This window comes from Macaca mulatta, chromosome 2 (genome assembly GCF_049350105.2).
Source record: "Macaca mulatta isolate MMU2019108-1 chromosome 2, T2T-MMU8v2.0, whole genome shotgun sequence".
Classification (NCBI taxonomy): Eukaryota; Metazoa; Chordata; class Mammalia; order Primates; family Cercopithecidae; genus Macaca; species Macaca mulatta.
In genome coordinates, this window is record NC_133407.1 from 97,613,702 (window position 1) to 97,640,479 (window position 26,778).

At 43.5% G+C, this 26,778-nt stretch overlaps 1 protein-coding gene across 24 annotated transcripts in view; it reads left to right on the forward strand.

Annotated features, from left to right (window-relative positions):
* Positions 1-21,597, forward strand: part of MAP3K13 (mitogen-activated protein kinase kinase kinase 13) — a 190,801-nt gene extending 169,204 nt beyond the window's left edge. For all 24 annotated transcript variants that reach the window (XM_077991966.1, XM_077991967.1, XM_015131422.3 and 21 more), the window contains 7 exons: positions 1,970-2,079; positions 4,196-4,312; positions 5,271-5,408; positions 11,729-12,506; positions 16,049-16,119; positions 18,967-19,264; positions 21,096-21,597. In XM_077991966.1, the coding sequence (XP_077848092.1) occupies positions 1,970-2,079; positions 4,196-4,312; positions 5,271-5,408; positions 11,729-12,506; positions 16,049-16,119; positions 18,967-19,264; positions 21,096-21,197 (1,614 nt within the window). In that variant the 3' untranslated portion in view covers positions 21,198-21,597. The remainder of the gene's footprint in view (positions 1-1,969; positions 2,080-4,195; positions 4,313-5,270; positions 5,409-11,728; positions 12,507-16,048; positions 16,120-18,966; positions 19,265-21,095) is intronic.
* The last annotated feature ends 5,181 nt before the right edge of the window (positions 21,598-26,778 follow it).

The window sequence follows — 26,778 nt, forward strand, 5'->3', positions numbered from 1 at the left end:
GTAGAGAAACTGGAACCCTTGTACACTGTTGGTGAGAATGCAAAATGGTGCAGCTAATATGGAAAACAATAGGGAGATTCCTCACCAAATTCAAAATGGAGCTACCTTACAATCTAGAGAGATACTTTTTTTTTTTTTTTTTTTTTTTTTTTTTTTTTTTTTTTTGAGACAGAGTCTTGCTCTGTCACCCAGGCTGGAGTGCAGTGGCCGGATCTCAGCTCACTGCAAGCTCCTCCTCTCGGGTTCACGCCATTCTCCTGCCTCAGCCTCCCGAGTAGCTGGGACTACAGGCACCCGCCACTTCGCCCGGCTAGTTTTTTGTATTTTTTAGTAGAGACGGGGTTTCACCGTATTAGCCAGGATGGTCTCGATCTCCTGACCTCATGATCCGCCCGTCTCGGCCTCCCAAAGTGCTGGGATTACAGGCTTGAGCCACCGCGCCCGGCCCGAGAGATACTTTTTAACATGAATCTAAAGGTAGTAGAATAATTTTAGGAGAAGATTATACCACTAGATACATTTAGTTACAAATCTAGCCTTCACTGGAAATTATATCTCATTAGCTTCTGGAGATGGAAGATAGTTTATACATAATATGAAGAAACTTATTTTTGTTGTTTCTCTCTGTGTCTACTGCCTATAGGCCACATTCCAGTAGTGGTTTTTCTACCCCCTAACATTTAGGTAAAATTAGCTTGAAATTTCATGCCCTGTGGAAAGCTGCGTGTCCTTTCTAATACTTCTGTAAATTTCTGGGAGAGTGATAATTTCATGGCCATTCTGCCTTTGCCTTCCTAAAATTCTTGGTCCCCACCCCTGCTGCCCTGTGGTTGTGCCTTTATCTTTGTCCCATATTGACCAAACATTCAATTCAGCACCTTTCTTTAAAAAACAAAACAGGGCCGGGTGCGGTGGCTCACGCCTGTAATCCCAGCACTTTGGGAGGCCAAACAGGGTGGATCATTTGAGGTCAGGAGTTCGAGACCAGCACGGCCAACATGCTGAAATCCCGCCTCTACTAAAACTACAAAAATTAGCCGGGCATGGTGGCAGGCACCTGTAATCCCAGCTACTCAGGAGGCTGAGGCAGGAGGATCACTTGAACCCAGAAGACGGAGGCTGCAGTGAGCCGAGATCATGCCACTGCTCTCCAGCCTAGGCAACAGAGCGAGACTCTGTCTCAATAATAATAATAATAGTAATAATAATAAATAAACACTTAAAAAAAAAAAGCAGTCATTCAAAGCCTAAGTGAATGTCAGATACCTCACTGAAGGTTTAGAAAATTTAAAGAAGTTTACATTTTGAACAACATAAACCATGTATTAGACATCCATCCCTGTTCTAAAAATTTTGTCAAACTACTAAATTGCTTGGCCATACTCTCTCTTTCCTCCTCCTCCTTCTCTCCTTTCTGTTCTTTCCCTCAACTCCAAATTCCCATATAGTTTCTTATATTTCTAGTCCCATTTCCTGCTGTTCATGCCTATAGGGTCTTCTACTCTAGATATTTTCTCAAGATACTTTCCCAAATAAAACCTAGGAGGAATTCTGGGGCCAAAAACATGTTCGTAATCTCACACGCACATATACGTTTCCATGTGGTTATCAGAGCTGTTTTTTTCTGGCCAGGCTCTCTGAGCCACCATCTTGCCTTAAAGTGAACTCTTCTATTCCAGAAGTGATGGCCAGCATGCCAGCTGTGATGTACCTCAGTCAGTGCTGGAGGAAAACTTGGAAAAACACAGCATCATATATTGGAGTAGAAATATAGAAATGGGCTGGGGCATGGAGATATAGTAGCAGCAGATATTTTGCTATCAATCAAATCATATTTTTTGAACATCTATTCTAAAAAAGGCTCTTCAGTATAAGCATGCAGGAATGAAAAATCTTGTACGTGACTTTTTGGATATATCAGGGATTGAAACTCTTGGAATTTATCAAAATCTAATTTGTCCTTGCCCAGGCTGAATGGAGAGAGGAAGTGAAGAAACATTTTGAGAAGATCAAAAGTGAAGGAACTTGTATACACCGGTTAGATGAAGAGCTGATTCGAAGGCGCAGAGAAGAGCTCAGGTCAGCTCATCCCTCCTTCCCCACCTGCCCTCATCCCCAGGTCTTCCGATGGTAGCAGGAACGCTCTTCATAACCACCATTGCACTTTCCACACACCTTTCACCTCTGCGTTTTATTGTTAATGCTCTTTAAAAGTTGCCCCAAAAGTTAGCCCTCCTTTATATCTCTTTCCTATCCCTTCCTCCCAACTCCATTATCCTCTTTTATTATGTCTCTGCAACAAAGATTCTTGAAACAATGCTATTTAGTCATTCAGCCAGTGTCCTAGGTGCCATGGAATTCCAGAAATGTGTAAGATTTAGTCCCTGGCTTCAAGATGCTTATAATCTATTAAGAGATATAAGGCCAAGCGCAGTGGCTCACACCTGTAATCCCAGCACTTTTGGAGGCCAAGGCAGGCGGATCACTTGAGCCCAGGAGTTCGAGATCAGCCTGCCCAACACGGCAAAACCCTATCTCTACTAAAAATACGAAAAATTAGCTGGGTGTAGTGGCGCACAACACCTGTGATCCCAGCTATGCAGGAGACAGAGGCATGAGAATCACTTAAACCCAGGAGATGGAGGCTGCAGTGAGCCAAGATTGTGCCACTGCACCCCAGCCTGGGTGACAGAGTGAGATTCTCTCAAAAAGAGAGAGAGACAGATAAGACATGTTCATGGATAATCACTGATACGGTTTGGCTGTGTCTCTACCCAAATCTCACCTCAAATTGTAACCCCCATTATCCCCATGTGTCAAGGACAGAACCAGATGGAGTAACTGGATCTTGGGGGCGGTTCCCCCCCGCCCCCGCTGTTTTTGTGATAATGCATGAGTTCTCAGAAGATCTGATGGTTTTATAAACGTCTGGCATTTCCCCTGCTTGCACTCACTCCATCCTGCTGCCCTGTGAAGAAGGTGCCTGCTTCTCCTTTGCCTTCTGCCATGATTGTAAGTTTCCTGAGGCCTCCCCAGCCATGCAGAACTGTGAGTCAGTGAAACCTCTTTCCTTTATTAAATTACCCAGTCTCGGGTATTTCTTCATAGCTCTGTGAGAACAGACTAATACAATCGCATCTGAGTCAGTTCCAGCTGCTATAACAAACTTTAGACTGGATAATTTATAAACAATAGAAATGTGTTGGACAAAGTTCTGGAGCCAGGAAAGTCCATGATCAAGGTGCCAGCAGGTTCAGTGTCTGGTGAGGGCCCATTTCTCATAGATGGCACCTTCTCTGTGTCCTCACACTGCAGAAGGGCAAAAGGGCTCCCTCAAGTCTTTTTTATAAGGGGACTCATCTCATTGACAAGGGCAGAGCTCTCATGACCTAATCACCTCCTAAAGACCCCACCTCTGTGTTTTTTTTTTGTTTTTTTTTTTTTTGAGATGGAGTCTTGCTCTGTCACTCAGGCTGGAGTGCAGGGCACCATTTCAGCTCACTGCAACCTCCACCTCTTTGGTTTAAGCGATTCTTCTGCCTCAGCCTCCCAAGTAGCTGGGACTACAGGTGTGCGCCACCACGCCAGGCTACTTTTTGTATTTTTAGTAGAAATGGGGTTTCAACATATTGCCCACGTTGGTCTTGAACTCCTGACCTCATGACCCACCCGCCTCAGCCTCCCAAAGTGTTGGGATTATAGGCGTGAGCCACTGCACCTGGCTGACCCTACCTCTTAACATTATCATCTTGGGTGTTAGGTTTCACATATAAATCTGGGGGGACACAAACATTCAGACCATACCAACCACTGTATCACACAGGATCTGGGCCATGGCTAAGTGTAAATGAGTGATCATGGCGTTGGCTTTAACTGCATGTTTCCATTAACATATGAGTCTCTTCTACTGTATTCTTATTAAGATAGGACAAATTATAGACAGAGTTTTATCTGTGGCCCTCTTAGCTATTCTATACGACTGATGGGCCCTTTAGAATAAACCAAGTGGAGAGCTTAGATTTCCCACCTCCCATTCCATTTTGTCTGAGTTACTGCGCTGGACAAGGGAACCTTAAACTACAAGGGCTCTTGGGCAAATGCTTTTGTGATCAATCATCCTGTTTCGTATTTCATCAAGCGGACTTTTTTCTCCCGAAGTTGGTTGGCCTGGCTGACCCTGTGTTTTCTTTGATAGGCATGCGTTGGATATTCGTGAACACTATGAGCGGAAGCTTGAGCGGGCGAATAATTTATACATGGAATTGAGTGCCATCATGCTGCAGCTAGAAATGCGGGAGAAGGAGCTCATTAAGTATGTATCCAGACCAGTGTCTGTTCTTACTGATTTGAGTCTGTCAATCAGCAGAAACATACTACCCTTCCACATTGCTGCTACTCAGAACTGGCAGATATTTCATTCATTCACCCAACATTCCTTCCAGGATGTGCTATGCACAGGTCCCTGCCTCCAGCGAGGTATACAAATAAGCAGAGTTGCCACAGAGCAAGTTATAGGGGAACATGCACTTGGCAGTCATTTGCTGCATTGGGAAGGGGTCCGCATTTCAAAAAGAGCACAGGGTGGAGAGCGGGGAGCCGATTGCCGCCTGGGGAAATGTGTTGGCTGCTGAAAGTGGTGTAAGGTCCTCCTGATGGTGGCAAGAAAACCCTGGGAATCCTGACCAAAAAAGCAGCTACTGAAAATAAGCAGGACTTCTGCCATTGTATTATGTTGGGGAAATGAAAGTGAGTATTAGTGTCAGTCCATGAGCTGAAGAGCAGAATGCAGTCAGGTTAATTTGAATCTAGAATTGTTTTTTTTTTTTTTTTTTTTTGAGACGGAGTCTTGCTCTGTCACCCAGACTGCAGTGCAGTGGCATGATCTCACTGCAACCACCACCTCCCAGGTTCAAGTGATTCTCCTGCCTCAGCCTCCCAAGTAGCTGGGATTACAGGTACCCACCACCACACCCGGTTAATTTTTGTATTTTTAGTAGACACGGGGTTTCACCATGTTGGCCAGGCTGGTCTCAAACTCCCAACCTCAGGTCATTCACCCGCCTCAGCCTCTCAAAGTTCTGGGATTGCAGGCGTGAGCCACCGTGCCAGCTTTGTTTGTTTTTTAAACCTGAATGGCAGCTTTGTTATTCAAATAGCCTGTATCTGCTAAATATGGCCAGAATCTGTGGGTAGAATTAGCCTGTGAAAATATTCTGCATATCCCTTCTGTCTGCAATGACTGAGGTGTGGCTTTTGCGTGTATTTTTCAGGCGTGAGCAAGCAGTGGAAAAGAAGTATCCTGGCACCTACAAACGACACCCTGTTCGTCCAATCATCCACTCCAACGCCATGGAGAAACTCATGAAAAGGAAAGGAGTGCCTCACAAATCTGGGATGCAGACCAAACGGTGAGACACCTGTACAAACACAGTATTCAGATAAATGGGGAAAAAGCCCCCTACAAATCCATTCTCACATGATGATGGATGTGGCCTGTTCTGTAGCTCATCAGATGAGTGTAGAGATACTCTTCTCTAGGTAAAACAGAGTAGGAAGGTGAGGGAGTATCACAGACTTTAGAAATCCAGCTTTTACATCTGTGGCATAAATATTTATTGTCTTAGCATGGAAAGGTAAATAAACTGGAGGCCAGACAGACCTGGATGCAAATCCTGGACCTGCCTTATAAGGTATATGACTTTACCTCTGTCAACCCCAGTGTCCTCATGGCTAAAATGGTACAATTACAGCACATGAGATTTCTTTTTATTTTTTTGATCTCTAGGACACAGAATTGGGTTAGTCATAATTCTTGATTTATGACACAGTAGTCCATGCATGCCTACTTGTATTCACACATTTAGTTTGTTCTTGTTAATAATGTGGAAAGTACCTGCAAACTCACTGTATTAGTTCCTTCTTGCATTGCCATAAAGACATACCTGGCTGGGGCAGGGCCCAGTGGCTCACACCTGTAATCCCAGCACTTTGGGAGACCGAGGCAGGCAGATCACGAGGTCAGGAGATCGAGACCATCCTGGCCAACATGGTGAAACCCCATCTCTACTAAAAAAATTACAAAAAATGAGCTGGGCGTGGCGGCATGCGCCTGTAGTCCCAGCTACTCGGGAGGCTGAGGCAGGAGAATAGCATGAACCTGGGAGGCGGAGCTTGCAGTAAGCCGAGATCAGTCACTGCACTCCCACCTGGGCGACAGAATGAGACTCCGTCTCAAAAAAAAAAAAAAAAAAGATAGAAATACCTGGCTGGGCGCGGTGGCTCACACCTGTAATCCTGGCATTTTGGGAGGCTGAGGCGGGTGGATCACAAGGTCAGGAGATAGAGACCATCCTGGCCAACATGGTGAAACCCTGTCTCTATAAAAATGCAAAAAAAATTTAACCAGGCATGGTGGCAGGCGCCTGTAATCCCAGCTACTTGGGAGGCTGAGACAGGAGAATCGCTTGAACTAGAGAGTTGGAGGTTGCAGTGAGCCAAGATCACACCACTGCACTCCAGTCTGGTGACAGAGTGTGACTCAGTGTCAAAAAAAAAAAAAAAAAAAACAAGAAAAACAAAAAAAAAACCTGACACTGGGTAATTTTTAAAGATAAAGGGTTTAATTGACTCATGGTTCTACAGGCTACACAGGAAGCATGAAGCCTTCTGCTTAGCTTCTGGGGAGGCCTCAGGAAACTTACAATCATGGTGAAAGATGAAGGGGGAGCCAGCACTTCACATGGCTGGAATAGGAAGAAGAGAGAGCAAAGCGGGAGGCGCTACATTCCTTTAAATAACCAAATCTCGTGAGAACTCACTCACTCACTATCATGAGAACAGCACCCAGGGGATGATGCTAAACCATTCATGAGAACGCGCCCCCATGATCCAGTCACCCCCAACCAGGCCCCACCTCCAACAGCAGGGATTACAATCCGACATGAGATTTGGGTGGGGAATGTAGACTCAAACCGTATCACTCATCATGGAAACAAAAGCAGGGGCTTTGATAATTACCTATATCTAACCATATGTTTCCCCTCATTGTACCCTAGCATGGGAGTTTTGTGAAGTTTAAATAAGATAATATGTATAACATGTGAAATCATCTATCAAATCATAGATGCTCAAAAAATGTATTTTGGGATGGTTAAAAAAAGATTGCCCTTTCATCTTTTTACTACATATTTGCCTTATATTAGTTTAATCTTGGAATTCTCTTCCTCTCATTTTTCCTTTACCAAACTCTGTAGAGACTCATTCCTCTCAAGTAACAGAGGGTTGGCTCTCTCCTAGCTAAGTTAATGTAAAGGGAAGGAATGTCCCTAAACCTAGGGTGTAGACCTAACAGTGAGATGTGAGCTAAATGCAGTAAGAATAGAGGTAATAAGAGAACACAAACCAAGAATGTATTATGATGCTATCAGAATGGCAGTCATTCTGCCATAGCTGGATTAATAGGTACCTAACTTCTAATGAGTAACTACACGGACTAATCCCAATTTTGCTTTTACCCACTGCCCCAAGCATCTAATGGTCAAGTTCTGAGAAACTTTTTTTCAGATTCCACCTGACACAATCCTTGTGGGTGGGATAAATCCCAACACCCCTTTTCTTTTGTTGTACTAATAGGGACAGAGTCTGCCTGATGGCTGCTCCCTGCCTTCTGCCTACAGTGAAAAGAAAGAGCACTGGGGGAGAAAATAGAACTATTTAACTTTTTAAAATATGAGCTCGTGTTTGCTTTTATTTTGGCTATGAGAAATGTTTGAAGGAGTTTGATACCACAAGTAGATTCTTAGTCAATGAGCTAGCTGAACACGAGAAGGCAACCTGCAAAGAGCTGTACTGTCAGCTGATTGTCCCTTGAAGGAGTTCAGTTTCACATGATTTGGACAGTGCAATGATTACCTAGTGAGAAGTCTGGAGACCTTGAAGGAAATTAGAGAGGAGAAACCATTCAATCATCCTTAAGCCCAGATTTCAGTTTATGTTTAGTTAGAGACTAAAAAGAAGAGTGTCAAGTTCAATCATGGACATTTCCAGCCTGTCATACCTGAGTACAGTCCAAAAAGATAGTCTGAATACCCATAATAAGGAGACGCTTGAAATGAGGAAGAACTATGCCTCAGGGTCAAAAGACTTGGGTTCAAGTTATGAGTTCTGCCATTTGCTAGCTTTGTGATGGATACAAGCCAACATAACCTCTGATCCTCAGTGCACTTCTCCATAAAATGGGTATTGTAATAGTAGGAACCAAGTGCTTTCTGCAGTACAAGTTGGCCAGCTGACCATAGAATTTTGAATCTGGGACAGGAAGCTGCCAATAGCAGACAATACCCTACCCACCTTATCTTAAACCCTTAATACCTGGAACTTCTATGCTAAGACAAGTCCTCAACTGTACTTTTCTTGTATAAGAAGAAAAACCCATCTCCTGCTGCCTGCTGCCTACTTATGAGCTCTGGCTATTCAATGTGTGGCCTCACTTTAGCATCATCTGAGAGCTTGTTATACTTGCAGGCTCTGAGGCCCCACCCCAGACCTACTAAATCAAAGTCTTCATTTTTAACAAGCTCCCCAGGTGATTTGTATGTGCCTTCAAGTTTGAACTCTGACCTTCAATAAACCAGATTGAAAATTAGGCGAGACTTTTTGTCTGGATTCTACCACTAATGAGCTATGAGAGTATAAGCCTTTTTGGCTGGGCTGTGCGCTCTTCATCACATATGGTGAAGACAGGATTGTACCTATGGTTTCCAAGCGAAGCCTGGAACACTCAAAGGCTTGTACAGAGGTTTCTCAGAGGCCACTGCAGGTGTAGAAAGGACAAGGAGGGGGAGCCCGGGAGCCCTGCAGAGAGGGGCTGCTGCTGTCCACTTCAATCAGTTGCACTATACCTGTTTTATATACTGCATTTCTCATAATAATTCATTTGAGAGGATTCTGTTGTTAAAAACAAAAAAGTCTGGGCCTGTTATCTGTAAAATTTCATGCTGACTTGTGTCTTTCTGGTCCAAAGAAGGGTAAGGCTACTCGCTGGTAGGAAGAAAGCAGTGGTTCTTCCTGGTAATCCTAGGGACTCTGCCCTGATCAGTTCATCAGTTCAGAAACCAGTTACTGTTTCCCTACAGACCTTGGAGTCAGTGTGGGCAAGGTTCACCTTCAGGACCCTGATTTTCTTTTGCACATAATCTTCACGACTGGCCCAGTGGACACGTGAAAACAGGACTGTGAAAGAACCCCCTCCCTTTAGGATCAAAGTGAAATGCCAGTGTCACTCCGCACTAGCCCTTCTCTTCCCGCTGCTACTCAGCCTCCTGCTGAGCTCTGTATTTCCTCCTTCTCTGACCCCTCCCTTCCTTTTCCTTCCTTCAAGCTTCACTGAGTACTCACTTTCAACAAGACTCCTTGCTAGGGTGAGGTATAGGATATAATACAGAAGGAATAACAGAAATCCTCTATAAGTGGACATGTAGGTTGTTCCCAGCTTTTTGCTATTTCAAATAATACTGTAACATAACATCATCAAACATATATTTTGATGCACATATGAGAGGACTTCAAAAACTTCATGGAAAATGTAATTATAAAGGGTAACAATTAAAAATATAAACTTTACTTCTCAACATAAGCTCCATCAAGGTTAAGATAATTTTGTAAGTGATGATATCAGTCATTTAACTCATCCCTAAAGAACCGAGAGTCCTGGGAATGTACCCATGTCACTACAGTCTTTTTTAGATTATTAACTGAAGAAAAATGGATGCCCTTTAAAGGTATTTTCAGATTAGGAAACAAAAAGAAATGAGAAGGAGCCACATTGGGAGTGTAAGGTGGATGCTTAATGATCTCTTATAGAAACTTGAAAAATTGCCCTTGTGTGATGAGATGAACGAGCAGGAGCATTGTCATGGTGGAGAAGGACTCTCTGGTGAAGGTTTCCTGGACTTTTTTCTGCTAATGTTTTGGCTAACTTTCTAAAACACTCATATAATAAGCACATATTGTCATTCTTACGGCCCTCCAGAAAGTCAACAAGCAAAATGCTTTGAGCATCCCAAAAAACTGTTGCCATGACCTTTGCTTTTTTTTTTTTTTTTTGTAGAGACAGGGTCTTGCTATGTTGCCTAGACTGGTCTCAAACTCCTGGCCTCAAGCAATCCTCCTATCTTGGCCTCCAAAGTGCTGGGATTACAGGTGTGAGCCTGACCTGGACGACTTTTACTCATTTTTTTTTTTTTTTGAGACGAAGTCTTACTCTTGTCACTCAGGCTGGAGTGCAGTGGCGTGATTTTAGCTTTCTGCAACCTCCGCCTCCTGGGTTCAAGCGATTCTCCTACCTCAGCCTCCCGAGTAGCTGGGATTACAGGCACCCACCACCACACCTGGCTAATTTTTGTAATTTTAGTAGAAATGGGGTTTCACCATGTTGGCCAGGCTAGTCTCGAACTCCTGACCTCAGGTGATCCACCAGCCTCGACCTCCCAAAGTGCTGGGATTATATGCATGAGCCACCACGCCCAGCCGACCTTTACTCCTGACCAGTCTGCTTTGACTGGACCAGTTCCACCTTTTGGTAGCCATTGCTTTAATTGTGCTTTGTCTTCAGGATCATACTGGTAGAGCTGTGTTTCATCTCCTGTTACAATTTCACTTATTTAAAGAGATGTTTGAAGATCTTGATCTCAAGTGTTTAAAATTTCTATTGAAAGTTCTGCTCTTGTACGCAGCTGATTTGAATGCAACAGTTTTGGTTCCCATTGAGTGGAAAGTTTGTTCAACTTTAATTTTTCTATCAGAATTGTGTACACTGAGCCAAATGAGGTGTCTATTGTGTTGGCTATTTTTTCTGCTGTTAATCATCAGTTCTCTTCAATTAGGGCATGAGTAAGATGAATTTTTTTTCTCACAAATTGATGTGGTTGGTCTGTTCCTGTGGGCTTCGTCTTCAACATCATCTCATCCCTTTTTTTTTTTTTTTTTTTGAGACAGAGTCTCGCTCTGTTGCCCAGGCTGGAGTGCAGTGGCACCATCTCGGCTCACTGCAACCTCTGTCTCCCGAGTTCAAGCGATTCTCCTGCCTCAGCCTCCCGAGTAGCTGGGACTACAGGCACGCGCCACCACGCCCAGCTAATTTTTGATTTTTAGTAGAGACGGGGTTTCACCATGTTGGCCAGGCTGGTCTCGATCTCTTGACCTCGTGATCCACCCTCCTTGGCCTCCCAAAGTGCTGGGATTACAGGCATGAGCCACTGCGCCCAGCCCAGCCCTTCTTAAAGAAGCTATCCATTTGTAAACTGCTGATTTCTTTGGGACTTTGTCCCCATAAACTTTTCATAAGGCGTCGATGTGTTCATCATTCTTCCACTTAAGCTTCCCCACAAATTTGCTGTTCTTTAATTGTAGCAGAATTCATGTTGCTCTGATAGGGGCTGTTTTCAAAGCGATTGTTCTGAGTGCCTCAAACTAGATCATGTTTACAGACGTCACCAATAAGGTGGTACAAGTTTATTTTGATGCAAAAACTTTTGAGATCCATGCATAGCTTTTTCATAATATGCATTTTCCATGAACATTTTGCAGACTCCTCATACATTATCTCTATTGGATAAATCCCGGTGACTGCTGATTCAAAGGCTCTATGTATTTTAAGTCTTAGGATAAATTTCCCCAAACTTGAATGTGTTTTCATGTGTTTCAGACTAAATCTGTTCTTTTCTCCCAGGCCAGACTTGTTGAGGTCGGAAGGGATCCCCAGCACAGAAGTGGCTCCCACTGCATCCCCTTTGTCCGTAAGTCCCAAAATGTCCACCTCTAGCAGCAAGAGCCGGTATCGAAGCAAACCACGCCACCGTCGAGGGAATAGCAGAGGCAGCCATAGTGACTTTGCAGCGATCTTGAAAAACCAGCCAGCCCAGGAAAATTCACCCCATCCTGCTTACCTACACCAAGCTCAATCCCAATACCCTTCTCTCCATCACCATAATTCTCTGCAGCAGCAATACCAGCAGCCCCCTCCTGCCATGTCCCAGAGTCACCATCCCAGACTCAATATGCACGGACAGGACATTGCAACCTGCGCCAACAACCTGAGGTATTTTGGCCCAGCAGCAGCCCTGCGGAGCCCACTCAGCAACCATGCTCAGAGACAGCTGCCCGGCTCGAGCCCTGACCTCATCTCCACAGCCATGGCTGCAGATTGCTGGAGAAGTTCTGAGCCTGACAAGGGCCAAGCTGGTCCCTGGGGCTGTTGCCAGGCTGACCCCTGCCTTCAGTGCAGGCCAGAACAGTATGGGTCCTTAGACATACCCTCTGCTGAGCCAGTGGGGAGGAGCCCTGACCTTTCCAAGTCACCAGCACACAATCCTCTCTTGGAAAATGCCCAGAGTTCTGAGAAAATGGAAGAAAATGAATTCAGTGGCTGTAGGTCTGAGTCATCCCTCGGCACCTCTCATCTCGTCACCCCTCCAGCGCTACCTCGAAAAACAAGGCCTCTGCAGAAGGTAAAGTGTGATGACAAGAGGGGCCTGCGTCACTGCCTTCAAAGAATGCCAGAGCCTGTTATGTTAGATACATTAGAGAGCTACGTAAAAAGCATACATTTTGTAAAAGGACAAGATAACAGAAACATAAATCGAAATTTATTTTACTTTAAATTCATTCTTTCCACACTACTTAAGTGATAAACTACAGAATACACTTTAGGAACTACTGAACCAGAGGACTGAGTCAAGTGTATGTATAATAATTTATGAATACATAATTATATATTGGGGATATGGGCTGAGCACGGTGGCTCACGCCTATAATCCCAGCACTTTGGGAGGCCAAAGCAGGAGGATCACTTGAGGTCAAGAGTTCGAGACCATCCTGGCCAACATGGTCTCTACTAAAAAAAATATAAAAATTAGCCAGGTGGTAGCACACACCTGTAATCCAAACTACTCGGGAGACTGAGGCATGAGAATTGCTTGAACCTGGGAGGCGGAGGTTGCACTGAGCCAAGATCATGCCACTGCACTCCAGTCTGGGCGGCAGAGCGAGACCCTGTCTCAAAAAAAAAAAAAAAAAAACTATGTAGTGGGGATATGTAATCAAAATAGTTTGGAAACCACTATGCTACAGCTCTAGTCCTGAGGGATGTTACGGGAAGTAAGGAGCCTGTTATAGAGTAAGTTTAAGAAGCACAGTATTCTCTCATCCCCTCATACATATTCCTAGTGCACATTAACAGTCCTCTACTTTGAGAAATCATGCAGTAAACTTGTTTAACCGAGCATTTCCTCACCTATTTGAACATACTGCCTTTTAAAATTAACATCTATTAATCCCCCGTGGCACTAGCTTTCTTCACAATTTACTTTGGAAAACATTGCCTTAATTGACAGGCATCGTGACCCAGATAGTTCTTAGTCATTGAAACCTGTTTCTCTCCTCCTTATCCACTGGCTGCCTAGGATTTGTCAGCTGGGAAGCAGACTACCATAGCAGTTAAGAGCGCGAGCCTAGGAGTCAGACAGATCTTCCTTTAAAGCCAGTCTCTTGGCCGGGCGTGGTGGCTCATGCTTGTAATCCCAGCACTTTGGGAGGCCGAGGCAGGTGGATCATGAGGTCAGGAGTTCAAGACCAGCCTGGCCAACATGGTGAAACCCCATCTCTACCAAAAATACAAAAATTAGCCAGGCGTGGTGGCAGGCACCTGTAATCCCAGCTACTCAGGAGGCTGAGGCAGAGAATTGCTTGAACCCGGGAGGTGGCTGCTGCAGTGAGCTGAGATCCCGCCACTGCACTCCAGTCTGGGCGACAGTGTGAGACCCCATCTCAAAAAAAAAAAAAAAAAAAAAGCCACACTCTTCCACTTAGTACCTCTATGGACCTCAGTTTCCTTGTCTATAAAATGGGCCTAACATTGGACTCTGCCTCATCGGTTGATATAAAGACTACATGCATGAATACATATAAAGCATTTAAAACAGGGTCTGGAACATAGCACTTTTCCAAAAGTATTAGCTCTTCTTGCTATGAGTCAAAAAGAAGATTATGTATGAAAAATGTTTACAACATGCTAGACACCCACCCAATTCTAAGTATGGTTTCATCTCATCATCATTGTTCATCAGGAATTTAGCTGAAGGAATGAAAGGGTATAAAATGTAATGAGTATGTCTGGTCAACTAGGCATTGAGTAGAAAAGAAGCTGAAGCTGAGGGCTGTCATCTGAGAATTGCATTTCCCCCTCCACCTACACTGCTGCTCCTGTACTGACTAAGCAGTCCCAGAGATTAAATTGTGTTTCAGGGGCTGGCCACGGTGGCTCATGCCTGTAGTCCCAGCACTTTGGGAGGCCAAGGCGGGCAAATCACCTGAGGTCCGGAGTTTGAGACCAGCCTGGCCAATATGGTGAAACCCTGTCTCTACTAAAAATACAAAAATTAGCCGGGCATGGTGGTCCACTCCTGTAATCCCAGGTACTCGGAGGCTGAGGCAGGAGAATCACTTGAACCTGGGAGGCAGAGGTTGCAGTGAGCCAAGATCACACTACTGAACTCCAGCCTGGGCAACAGAGCAAGACTGTCTCAATAAAAAATAAATAAATAAATAAATAAATAAATAATTGTGTTTCAGCTGGTGCAGTTGATTTGGGCCAATCCATTCTCTGCTCCTCCAACTCCGATGGCCAGTAACTTGTATTTTTTGGTAACTTCTTTATTAAGATATAATTTGCATACCATACAGTCCCCCTGTTTAAAAGTGTATAGTTCAATGCTTTTTATCCACAGAGTTGTGTAACTATCACCATGACCAATTTTACAACACTTTTATCACCCCAGAAACAAACCCCGCACCCTTTAGCAGTCACCCCATCCCCTAGGCTCCCCCAGATAACATGTATCTTTGAACCTTTCTCATGCCGTTGTGATATCATCTACGGGTCTTTACGCCGTAGAACACATACCTTGTACATTTGGCTTCAATGGAACCTCACTCCCACAGAGCAGCTCAACTTTTCTTTACCAAAATATAGTCCCATAGGTCCTCCTAGGGTAAACTGCTCATCTCAGCAGTCAGGATAACTTCATCTCTGTCTTTCCTATTTAAAAAAAAAAAAAAAAAGCATATCAGAATACAAGTAAGAGTCATGATATTTTAGAACTGACTTTTAAAAAGGTAAATTATTCTCAATATTTGGTACAGTTCCTTGGACCCAGTTACCCACATTACAAGTGATTGGGTAATCCAGCGTATCATGATGCTGTGCTTAAGGACAGTTGATCTTAAGTGTGGCTGCTCCTATGCCCTTGGTTTGAGATGAGTTCTCTGTAAAGGAAGATCACCTCAGTCAGGACACTTAGCCCGCCTTCCAGATCAACCCAGCAATCATGGGGCCTCAGGTGTCCCAGCCAGAGCTCTCTTACTGCTGCCAACATGCTGACTCAATAAAAATGCATTAAGTACTTTCTTTTAATTGACAAACAATAATTACATATATTTATAGGGATAACACCAATTTTGTATGCAGAATTGTATTAATGGAGTGAGGCATACAGTACAAACAGGATATAGTCTAACCCTCAAAAATCTCTATCCAACCACATAATATTAGTGAAAAAGGGATTGGTATATAAAAAGGGAAAAAGTAATTGTTGGGCTTTGAGGATTTCAAAGATAACTTCTATGACAGAGCCTGGAACCACTAGTGACAATGATTACAAGAGACTGCCCCCAAATCCAAGACCTCCTCTCCAACTTCCCTCTCCATCACTCACCTCTGGACACTTTAATGGAGCCATCACCTCCCTGAGGACAGAGATAAATTTCACTCAGTTCTACACGTCTTCCAGCATCTAATGCAGGCCACCATCACAGGTACTCTGGAAAAGTTGCTAAATGAATAATGAGGACATGTATGTTTAAAGATGACATTCAGCAAGCTACTATTAAATGAATGCCTTTTGATGATAATTACATTTTTTACAGATAGTGGGGATGGTGTGAGAGAGTGACACTAAAATAAATAAAACTTTTTTCTCCTTGTTCTCCTCAGAGTGGAGATGACTCCTCAGAAGAGGAAGAAGGGGAAGTAGATAGTGAAGTTGAATTTCCACGAAGACAAAGGTAAAACCAGCAAATGCACATGATTGCTTTTAGTGGAATGGGGAAAAAATCCTAAGTTTACCACTCCTGCTCTTCAACCACAGGTGATTCCCTGGCAGCCACCTTATAGGCAACTTTGAACTCACTGTGTTCATGTTTTCCTGTTGCCATGTTTTGGCAGTTGTCCGTGCACAGCAGATCCTAGTTCATCAGCATTCATTTTACAGCAACTTCATGATGAGGAGCATGAATACAGATTCAAGATTACAACTGAGAATACAGTGGGCAGTTTGTGACAGATGGCCATGCTATTTTATGGGTAATTGTGTTGGTTTCTAGTGTGTCTCCCTGTGTTAGTCTGCTCAGGCTTCTGTTACACAAACTGGATGCTTAAACAGAAATTGATTTCTCACAATTCTGGAGCTGGGGAAGTTCAAGATCAAGGTTCTAGGTGACTCGGTTCCTGATGAGGGCTCTCGTACTGGCTTGCAGACAGCTACCTTCTTGCTGTTTCCTCACATGGCAGAGAGAGATCTTCCTTCCTTTAAAAGGTCACAGTCTTATTGGATTAGGGGCCCACTCTTATGACCTCATTTAACATTAATTACCTCCTAAAGACCCTATCTAGAGGGTCTATCTAGATACAATTATATTGGAGGTTAGAGCTTCAACTGATGAATTTGGGAGGAAGACAGTTCAGTCCATAGCATTCCCCATGCCTTAGATTTTATACCTCAAGTTAAATATGATTAGATAAGTTGAGTCCACCTTCAACTCAGCCTTAGAAATAGCTTCTTGCTTAGATTGCGATAATAATACTCCTGCTAGGAGTCAATACGGGCCATCTCCCCTTACTTCTAAAATAAAAGCTGCCCCTAATGTGGAGGAGAAGATAGTTTTCCTACCAAGAGGTCTTTTTCTGCTAATAGACACTGTGTTCTTGAAGAGTAATGCTCTAAGAGGCAGAGGTTGCAGTGAGCCGAGAAGGTCTCCCCAGGAAGGTTTGTGTACCTGCCCCAAAACAGGAATTCCCTACAAATGAAAGGACTCCTGGCCCTTTGATAAATTATATTCTGGATCCCCACATTATGCACAAAATTGAAATCTGTTCTCATTCCCTGCTATTCCTGGACTCTTTATGGCCTCTTCTTATATATCCCTGATCTGCCCCCCGACCCCCAACCAACTCACCCCATCACCTGGCCTGGGCATCAGCCAGGCCTAGGTCATATAGCATAAAATCTCTTTGTACTGTGCCAGGTGCTGTGGCTCACACCTCTAATCTCAGCACTTTGAGAGGCTGAATCAGGAGTTCAAGACCAGCCTGGCCAACAAGGTGAAACCCCGTCTCTACTAAAAATACAAAAATTAGCCAGGCATGGTGGTGCACGCCTGTAGTCCCAGCTACTCAGAAGGCTGAGGCAGGAGAATTGCTTGAACCTGGGAGGCAGAGGTTGCAGGGAGCCGAGATCACACCACTGCACTCCAGCCTGGGCAACAGAGTGAGACTCTGTCTCCAAAAAAAAAAAAAAAAAAAAAAAAAAACTCTTTGTACTAAGAAATACAGAAAGATCAGACAATGGCAAAAGAAAAAGGCAGTCTTTATTATTTGTTTTCTTATGTTTTTTAAGCCAGTGTAAGCTAATATCATTCTTATTTACTAAGCTGCTTATAAACAATGGGAAGGAAGTGAGGAACTTTTGCAAATTTTCTCCCCAGAAGCTCTGGCTCATCAGAGCCAAACCCAGATGTTAACTGGAATGAGCTACTAACTGGCTGGGCAGTACCCACAGCTGCAGAGTGAATGTTCCTTCCAAGCTCATTTCTGTTGGAGGTTGGTCAACAGAGGTAGTGAAGGCACTTGGGCCTCCAGGGTCACCATGCCCAGTGGATACTGGGCTCTGGGAAATGAAGCTGGGGTAGATTGACGGGGAGGTGAGGGATGGGGGTTAGAGAAGGACACTGACCAAAGTGTGTGTAGACCCAGCCCAAACCTCAGCTCTGCCTTTTCTCATGGTGTGGCCTTAAACAAGTCACTTCCCTTCTCTGGCTCCAGTTTTCTCATCTGGGAAATGAGTTAGTCCAGAGACTCTCCAAAGTCTCTTTCACCTGTGAGAATCTATGACTCTAAATAAGAGGCATAATTTCAATTTGGACATTTCCATACCATGCATACATGTACATAATACGATTAGACAAGCTGATTTTTTTCAAAGACAAGTCATAGCCATCAGCTTGGAGTGTAGTATTTAGTCACATAAATATATAAACCAAATGAAAGGGGAAATTAAAATTTCCTTCTTGTGTTAGTTACCTTGGGCTGCCATAACAAAATACTACAGATTGGATGGCTTAAACAACAGGAACTTATTTCTCAAGTTCTGGAGCTGGGGAAGTCCAAGATCAAGGTGTCAGCAGATTCAGTTTCTGGTGAGGGCTCTCTTCCTGGCTTGCAGACAGCCACCTTCTCTGTTTCCTCACATGGTCTTTGCCCTGCACATGCATGTTGAAAGAGGGTGGGAGGGAGGAATGAAGAGAATCTCTTCCTCTTCTTATAAGGCCACCAATCCTATTTGATTAGGACCCCACACTTATGACTCCATTTAAGTTTATTTACCTCCTGAAAGCCCTGTCTCCAAATACAGTCACACTGGTATTAGGGCCTCAACATGGAATTTCATGGGGGATAAAATTCAGTCCATTGCTTTAATGTTAAAAGTTAAATAGTTTCTACCTATCTTGATTTCTTAGGCCTCCTCGATGGCAGGAAGAAAACTAGATTATCCCTACCACTACTATGAGTGACAGATAAGGAAAGGAAAGTAGTTGTTCCTCCGACTAAGTTCTCCTGGTTCTTCTTGGTTCTAGGCCCCATCGCTGCATCAGCAGCTGCCAGTCATATTCAACCTTTAGCTCTGAGAATTTCTCTGTGTCTGATGGAGAGGAGGGAAATACCAGTGACCACTCAAACAGTCCTGATGAATTAGCTGATAAACTTGAAGACCGCTTGGCAGAGAAGCTAGACGACCTGCTGTCCCAGACGCCAGAGATTCCCATTGACATATCCTCACACTCAGATGGGCTCTCTGACAAGGAGTGTGCCGTGCGCCGTGTGAAGACTCAGATGTCTCTGGGCAAGCTGTGCGTGGAAGAACGTGGCTATGAGGTGGGGGCTTCTCCCTTCTCCCATCACTGTTCCCTTTTTTGCTCTTTGGGGTTCAAGGCTCTAGAGCCTTTACAATTTTCATTTAGTAATAAGATATAACAGTAACCTTGTATTAGTCTGTTCTCACACTGCTATAAAGAACTACCTGAGACTGGGTAATTTATGAAGAAAAGAGGTTTAATTGACTCACAGTTCCACAAGCTGTACAGGAAGCATGGCTGGGAGACCTCAGGAAACACAATCATGGCAGAAGGTGAAGAGAAAGCAAGCATGCCTTCACATGGTGGTAGGAGAGAGAGAAAGCGAAGGGGGAAGTGCCACCCACTTTGAAACCATCAGATCTCATGAGAACTCACTCACTATCATGAGAATAGCAAGGCGGAAATCCTCTCCCATGATCCAGTCACCTCCCACCAGGTGCTTCCCCCAACACTGGGAATTGCAATTCAACATGAGATTTGGGTGGGGACACAGAGCCAAAGCATATCAGGCCTCCAAGAAGTAAGTAGAAGTACAGAGATCAACAGAGCTCCCAGAAATGAGGGAGTTTCTCCCAAATGACACACATACATTGAACTGCTCAGGAACCCTTCATGTCAAGATTTAACTCAAACATCCCCTCCTCCCACTCCCATCTCCCAACGTGGTTAAAGGTCTGAGCCCAGGTCAGGTGTGGTAGCTCAGACCTGTAATCCCAGCGCTGAGGCAGGAGGATCACACTAGGGACAGGAGTTCAAGATTAGTCTGGGCAAGATAGCAAGACCTTGCATCTACAAAAAAAAAAAAAAATTTAGCTGAGTGTGATGGTACATGCCTGCAGTCCCAGCTCGTTGGGAGGCTGAGGTGGAAGGATCTCTTGAGCCCAGGAGTTTGCGCCTGCAGTGAGCTGTGATCACACCACTGCACTCCAGCCTGGGCAACAGTGAGACCCTGTCTCTGGAAAAAAAAAAATTATTTTAAAGGTCTAAGCCTCCCCGCTCCATACCCTGACTCTTCCCTGGATGATGCCATCATAGGACATATAGCACTTTATTTCATATTCAGGATTGCCTTTGGAGAGGCAGGCTAGCATAGTGGTTGTAAGTGTATACCCTGGAATCTGACTGCCTGAATGCAAATCGCAGCATTCTACTTACTGTGGGACCCTGGGCAACCCACTTAACCTCTTTGTAAAAAGGGGATGATAATAGCATCTGTCTCATAGGGTTATCATGAGGACTAAATGGATTAACAGATGTATTAATAAAGTACTTACCGCAGGGCACAGTGGCTCATGCCTGTAATCCCAGCACTTTGAGAGGCCAAGGTGGACGGATCACGAGGTCAGGAGATCGAGACCATCCTGGTTAACACAGTGAAACCCCATCTCTACTAAAAATACAAAAAATTATCCGGGCGTGGTGGCACACGCCTGTAATCCCAGCTGCTCAGGAGGCCGAGAGGCAGGAGAATCACTTGAATCCAGGAGGCGGAGGTTGCAGCAAGCCGGGATCACACCACTGCACTCCAGCCTGGGCGACAGAGTGAGACTCCATCTCTAAATAAATAAATAAAGTACTTACAACAGTGCCTGGAGCATAGCAAACGCTACAGAAGTGGTAGTGTGGTGGGCACTGTTATTATTGTCGTAGCAATCATCATCATCATCTTTATGTGTTTTCTTTCTCCATAAGCCCCACAAGGACAGGACCTGGTCTCATTTACCTCTGTAGCCCCCTTACCAAGCGCAGTGCCTGTTGTGTGGGAGGTGTTTGACATATATTTACTGAGCGTATATTTACTGAGTGATTATAGAAATGAATTAAGGTTTTATTTTGTCTTGCCTTTGCAGAACCCTATGCAGTTTGAAGAATCGGACTGTGACTCTTCAGATGGGGAGTGTTCTGATGCCACGGTTAGGACCAATAAACACTACAGCTCTGCTACCTGGTAACGAAGGAATACACATCCTGAAGATCTCATGACTATACTGGCATTTCAGATCCACCCCACCCCCAGACTCGTCCCACTCTCTCCCAGCATTTTGTCTGGGAAGAGAGACTACCCCATCTTTACACCCCCTAGAAATGAGCTGCAATAACAGGAACATGAAACTTCGCAAATCTCTGGAAAATAATATCCAAATGAAATTAAGTCTCACTGAACATTTCAATCAAGAATGGCAGGGATCTATTTTATTGAATATTCTAGCTACTGTAACATTGATATTTATTTTTGTTTGACATTTTAACACTTTGTACTGTAAAGAGTGAACTATATATGAGATAGAGATACAATAATTTCTTGCAAAAAAAAAAGAGATAAAGAAAAAGAAAAGAACAGAAAAAAAGAAATAAGTGGAATTTAGGAGCAACATCCTTGGGAATTTTTGGGGCCGGGAGGTATTATTGCTGCTTGAACAGGGGACCAGGTCTTTTGGCCATAAGTGACTAAAGAAGAGCCAGAGCAAGACATTTAACGTTTTAGAACACAAAGAACAGCAAAAGAAAAGCCATTCCAGGCAACTTGTGAACAGATCATATTCACTTCAACCAGCTTGTCCAGGTGGGTTACAGAAATGACCTAGAAAAGTCTGGTGACCAGATACTCACGCCCAACATCTTCAAGCGCGTGTGCTTCCTCTAGGAGGGAAAAACAAACAAGCCTGTATGTGTGGAAGCTGATTTCATTTTTAAATGTTTAAAAAGCAGTTGGTAGTGAGGTTTACAGATAGTGTCAAATCTTGTTTTTGGCAAATACGTCCCTTTTTAGTGCTGTCACTGTCATGACCTTGACAAATGTGCTACCTTGACCCAATGTGTTGATCTTTCATACCCAAGTGCCATTTCCTTGTAGCTCATTTCCTTTCTGTCTGCTGACCACTTCCTGTAGGAACAAAGGTTGGGGGGCAGTACTGAGGAGGAGAAAAGGGTAAGAGGAAGAACATCTACAACGGTGTTAGGAAAGCGAATGTGGAATTTATAAAACTCCATTCTCAGGATCACTCAGTTCAGCTACGTGGAGAAGATGGAATCACCCTCTCTGGAACCAGGTTGCTTGTCTACTTGAGTCATATTGATTCAAGCGGGAGAACAGACTTTGAAGGCAGCTAGGATGTATGTGTGTCTATACAATGAGCCCAAACCATCCCTTTGTTTTTATGTACTAGCTCATTCTATGTTGGAAGTTCTTTTTTTGTTTTGTTTTGTTGTTTTGTTTTGTTTTATTTTGTTTTGTTTTTTGACAGAGTTTAGCTGTTTTTGCCCAGGCTAGAGTGCAATGGCACAACCTTGGTTCACTACAACCTCCACCTCCCGGGTTCAAGCGATTCTCCTGCCTCAGCCTCCCAAGCAGCTGGGATGACAGGCGCCCGCCACCACGCCCGGCTAATTTTGTATTTTTAGTAGAGATGGGGTTTCACCATGTTGGCCAGGCTGGTCTCAAACTCCTGACCTCAGGTGATCCACCCGCCTCGGCCTCCCAAAGTGCTGGGATTACAGGCATGAGCCACTGTGCCCGGCCTATCTTAGAAGTCTTAATGACTGGTTACCACTGTCAAAATAAAGGCAAAAACAAGCAACCTGCAAAAGGCAACTCCTCTCCCAGCACCATAGCATTTTTGTTCAATGCTACTTGTAAAATATCTTTTACTTCACTCCAAATCAATGCAGTTTTAAGGAACTGGATTTGAACATTTGTGGAAAGAACAAGTGATGCTGAGCAGAGATAGGAAAGATTTTTACATTTGCCAAAAGCATGAGGTCCTGCCTGTCTCCAGGGTCATGGGCTCTGAAAAGCATTCCAAGGTACTTCGTGGTGCCTTGGCATTATGGAAAATTTTATTTAGAAGTTCATGTACAAATAGATGTTGATCTAGTACCTGTCCCTGTCTCCAAGATAGATTACTGTCAAACAACCTCTCTAGATTCGCTGGACTCTTTGACATTGCATCATGTTGGACATTAGGAAATACTTGCACAGACAGCTGTTAAACCATTTCCAATGCACATGAAAATGTTGTCACTCCTCTGGGTTTCACTGATTGTATCAGCCAAAAAGGAAAGGCAGGAGGGAATTTAGAATTCCTTTTGCTTGTTTGATCCATTTGTTTACACTTTATGTTGATACATTGATTTAAAATGTATTGTCTGTGATTTATAGCTCTTAGGTAGGATGAAGGAAAATGTTTAATTTATACAAAGAACAGTATTGTTTGCATTAAATTATTCCATTTTGTAAAAATTCTGTAGCTGGACTACATGAAAGATCTTAAGTTATGGCATTATTATCATTGTTATTTTATTTTATAATATTATTCTCATTTTCTGTCGATCAGAAGGTGTGATTTATGATGTAGCACAATGATTGTGTTTATTGCTAACCAGGAATTATTATGGATTTTATGATTTTAATGAAGGAATGAAAATGGAACTGCCATTTGGGAGCTCCCTGGTATTGATCTTAGCTGTGTTCCCTAATTTTCTGTGTACAACAATCATCTGAGGATGCATGTTCTGCCCTGAAGCCCAATGGATACATGTGATTTTGACCTGATCATGAAAGCTCCTGGGTGGGCCAGTAACCCCCAGGATGTCAAATAGTGGATGGACATATAGTTCAAAAGCTGTAAACTTTCTAAAGTTTCTTAGGAAATAAAATCATGGGACTATATTAGAAATAAAAAGAGAATAATTTAATGTCCTGGGAGGAATAGACCTAGAGGGTTTCCGCACAGGGCTCATGGATTCATTTCAAGAACTGACAACATAGTTTGCAATCTCCTTCCTGCCAGACCCCTTTATTCTCCCATCTTTATTCTCCTAGTGGGGAGTAGCAGGGAGACTGAAAAAAGAAATGGTATACAGTAGTCCCCTCTTACTCATGGCTTCACTTTTCATGGTTTCAGTTATGCTCAACCACAGTCCAAAAATATTTGATGGAAAATTCCAGAAATAAACAATTCATAAGTTTTAATTGCACGGCATTCTGAGGAGCATGATGAGATCTTGCCCCTTGCTGCCCTGGATGTGATCCTCCCTCTGTCCAGCATATTCATGCTGCTCATCCATTAGTCACTTAGTAGCAGTCTTGGTGATCAGAGCGACTGTCTCAGTTATCAGATGACTGTATCGCAGTGCTTGTGTTCAAGTACCCTTACTTGATTAATAATAGCCCCAAAGGGCAAGAGTGCTGTGCCTAATTTACAAATTAAATTTTATCATAGATATGTAAGTATAGAAAAAAAACAAAACATAGTATATATAGGGTTTGGTACTACCAGAGTTTTTAGGCATCCACTGGGGGTCTTGGAATGTATCCCCCAGAGATAAGAGAGGACTACTGTATATACATGTAGGGCATGACATAAAATGCCTAACTGTGATGTCATCCTAGAACAAGACTAAAGAACTTTAAGAAGGAGGCCTGGTCACTTAGAGAACCAAGCACTGGAAAAATATCTTGAAAGGCCATATTTTCCATCCTCTGACTTCACATCTCACTGTACTGCAAATCTCTCTGGTTCATTATTCCTTGGAACTGAGATGCTACAACTCTATGTCTTCTTTCTATCCAACATGAAACACTGGCACTTTTGTCCAATTCTTGCCCACCTTCAGTGGCAACAGAGAAACATGAGGGTCAGCTTCTATCTTACATCTTTCAGTGATGGTCTTCCTAGAAAACCTACCCCTGATACCTCATAATTTTGATCAGTTTTTTTTTTAATTTTCATCTTGATTATCTGTTACACTATTGTCATCATACACCTTATCTGGATTAACTGTTATGAGTATGTTAGGGTAGTACGTAGTGGCTGAATCTCAGTCATTCATTGTATAGTCGAGAGTTTGAATAAAGTCCATATTGAATACATTTTTTTGAGTAGAATTGACTAGGTTTCAGAGAAGAATAATGTCCTCAGTGGAGGTTAAAAAGGGAAATACCTTTTCTAGCCCAGCCTGGTCCTTTGCTGCCTGCCTTGTGATAACCAGGAAAATCTTGAATTGATGTATGTTTCTTTGAGAACGACTCCACAGTCATCTGAAGAGTGTTGAATCAAGAGCTCAGGGAAGTTATGAGCTAATTCTTCAGTCCCAACAAGTGTGTTACAACAGTGCTTCCAGGAACCTCACAAGACTGTGATTTCAAGCTGCTTCATTGATGGAAAGTTTCACCACCTTGGGATGAATGTCCATGTTCAGTTAGCATCTGTTTTTGACTGACTGCAAGATGATGAGTTTTAATTTGGGTTACAGATGAGCATTTTGTTCTGATTTCCATCTATTTCTAGGTCATATGCTCTAGATAACAGTTCCTTTTAAAATTGCTTTGCAGAGGGACTGAGAAACCTGCATCTACTTTGAAATCATAATGGACCTTACCATCACTTAAGTTTAGACCTGTTTGCAAGATGGTGGGGAGCTCCTGCTTAGAAAGATGAAGATGCCAGCTCTGTTGTAAATTAGCATCTTCTTGAAGTTGAGATACTATGTTTTAAAATGTTGGCATCAACAAATCTATCCTTCTAGAATTAAAGACATTTTGAGTAGGATTTAGTAGGTACTGGACATCTCCTGTAGAGCTTCATCATGCTAAATTATTCCCTCTCCTTTTCTAAGTAATATATGTGCTTGGGTTTGGGGTTTGCCTGGCGCCAACCCAGACATTTTTTTTGGAGGGGGGGCGGGCAGGATCTCACTCTGTCACCAGGTTGGAGTACAGTGGCATGATTATGGCTCACTGCAGCCTCACCCTCCTGGGCTCAAGTGATCCTCCCACCTCAGCCTCCTGAGTAGCTGGGACCACAGATGTGTGCCACCATGCACAACAATTTTTTTTTTTTTTTTTTTTTAGAAATGGGGGTCTCCCTGTGTTGCCCAGGCTGGTCTCGAACTCTGGATTCTAGCGATCCTCCTTCTTTGGCCTCCCAAAGTACTGGGATTACAAGTGTGAGCTGCCACGTCCAGCCTCCAGACTATTTTAAATGCCCTCTCCCACTGGGGAACATTGGCATCCTTTAAGAATAAATGCATCCTTTTTGATCAGATGACTTACTCTTTTTTTCTTCAATGTCCTATGTCTCAACTTTTTTTTTTCCTTTTCTTAAAACAGTCCCACTTGAACTTCTTGGAACTGAATTCTCCAGAACGTAACATTTATAATCCATAGAATTCCTGCCCTGCTTTGCAGTAGAGTGTGCTATGTTTTGTTTTCCCACTGAGCCAGAAGTCAAAATATTATACTACCACTTACCACCATCTACCCCCTCCAAGACCAAGACCAACATTATGTATTGAGCACTGTATCTTCCCTACTGAGCCGAGACACAGCCTCAGAACCTCTCAACATAGCACTTGGAGCAACAATTGCCACTTGACTGAAATTGCTGTTTGAGCTTGAGTTAGCCCCAGTGGGAGAACGACAGGCTCGCGCTAGTGTTCTCTTATGGCTCCATCTGTGGTGTCAAGGGTGGTACCACTGAAAGGGGAAAGGTCACTTCCCTCCACCCACTGCCCTTCTGGACAACAATTCCA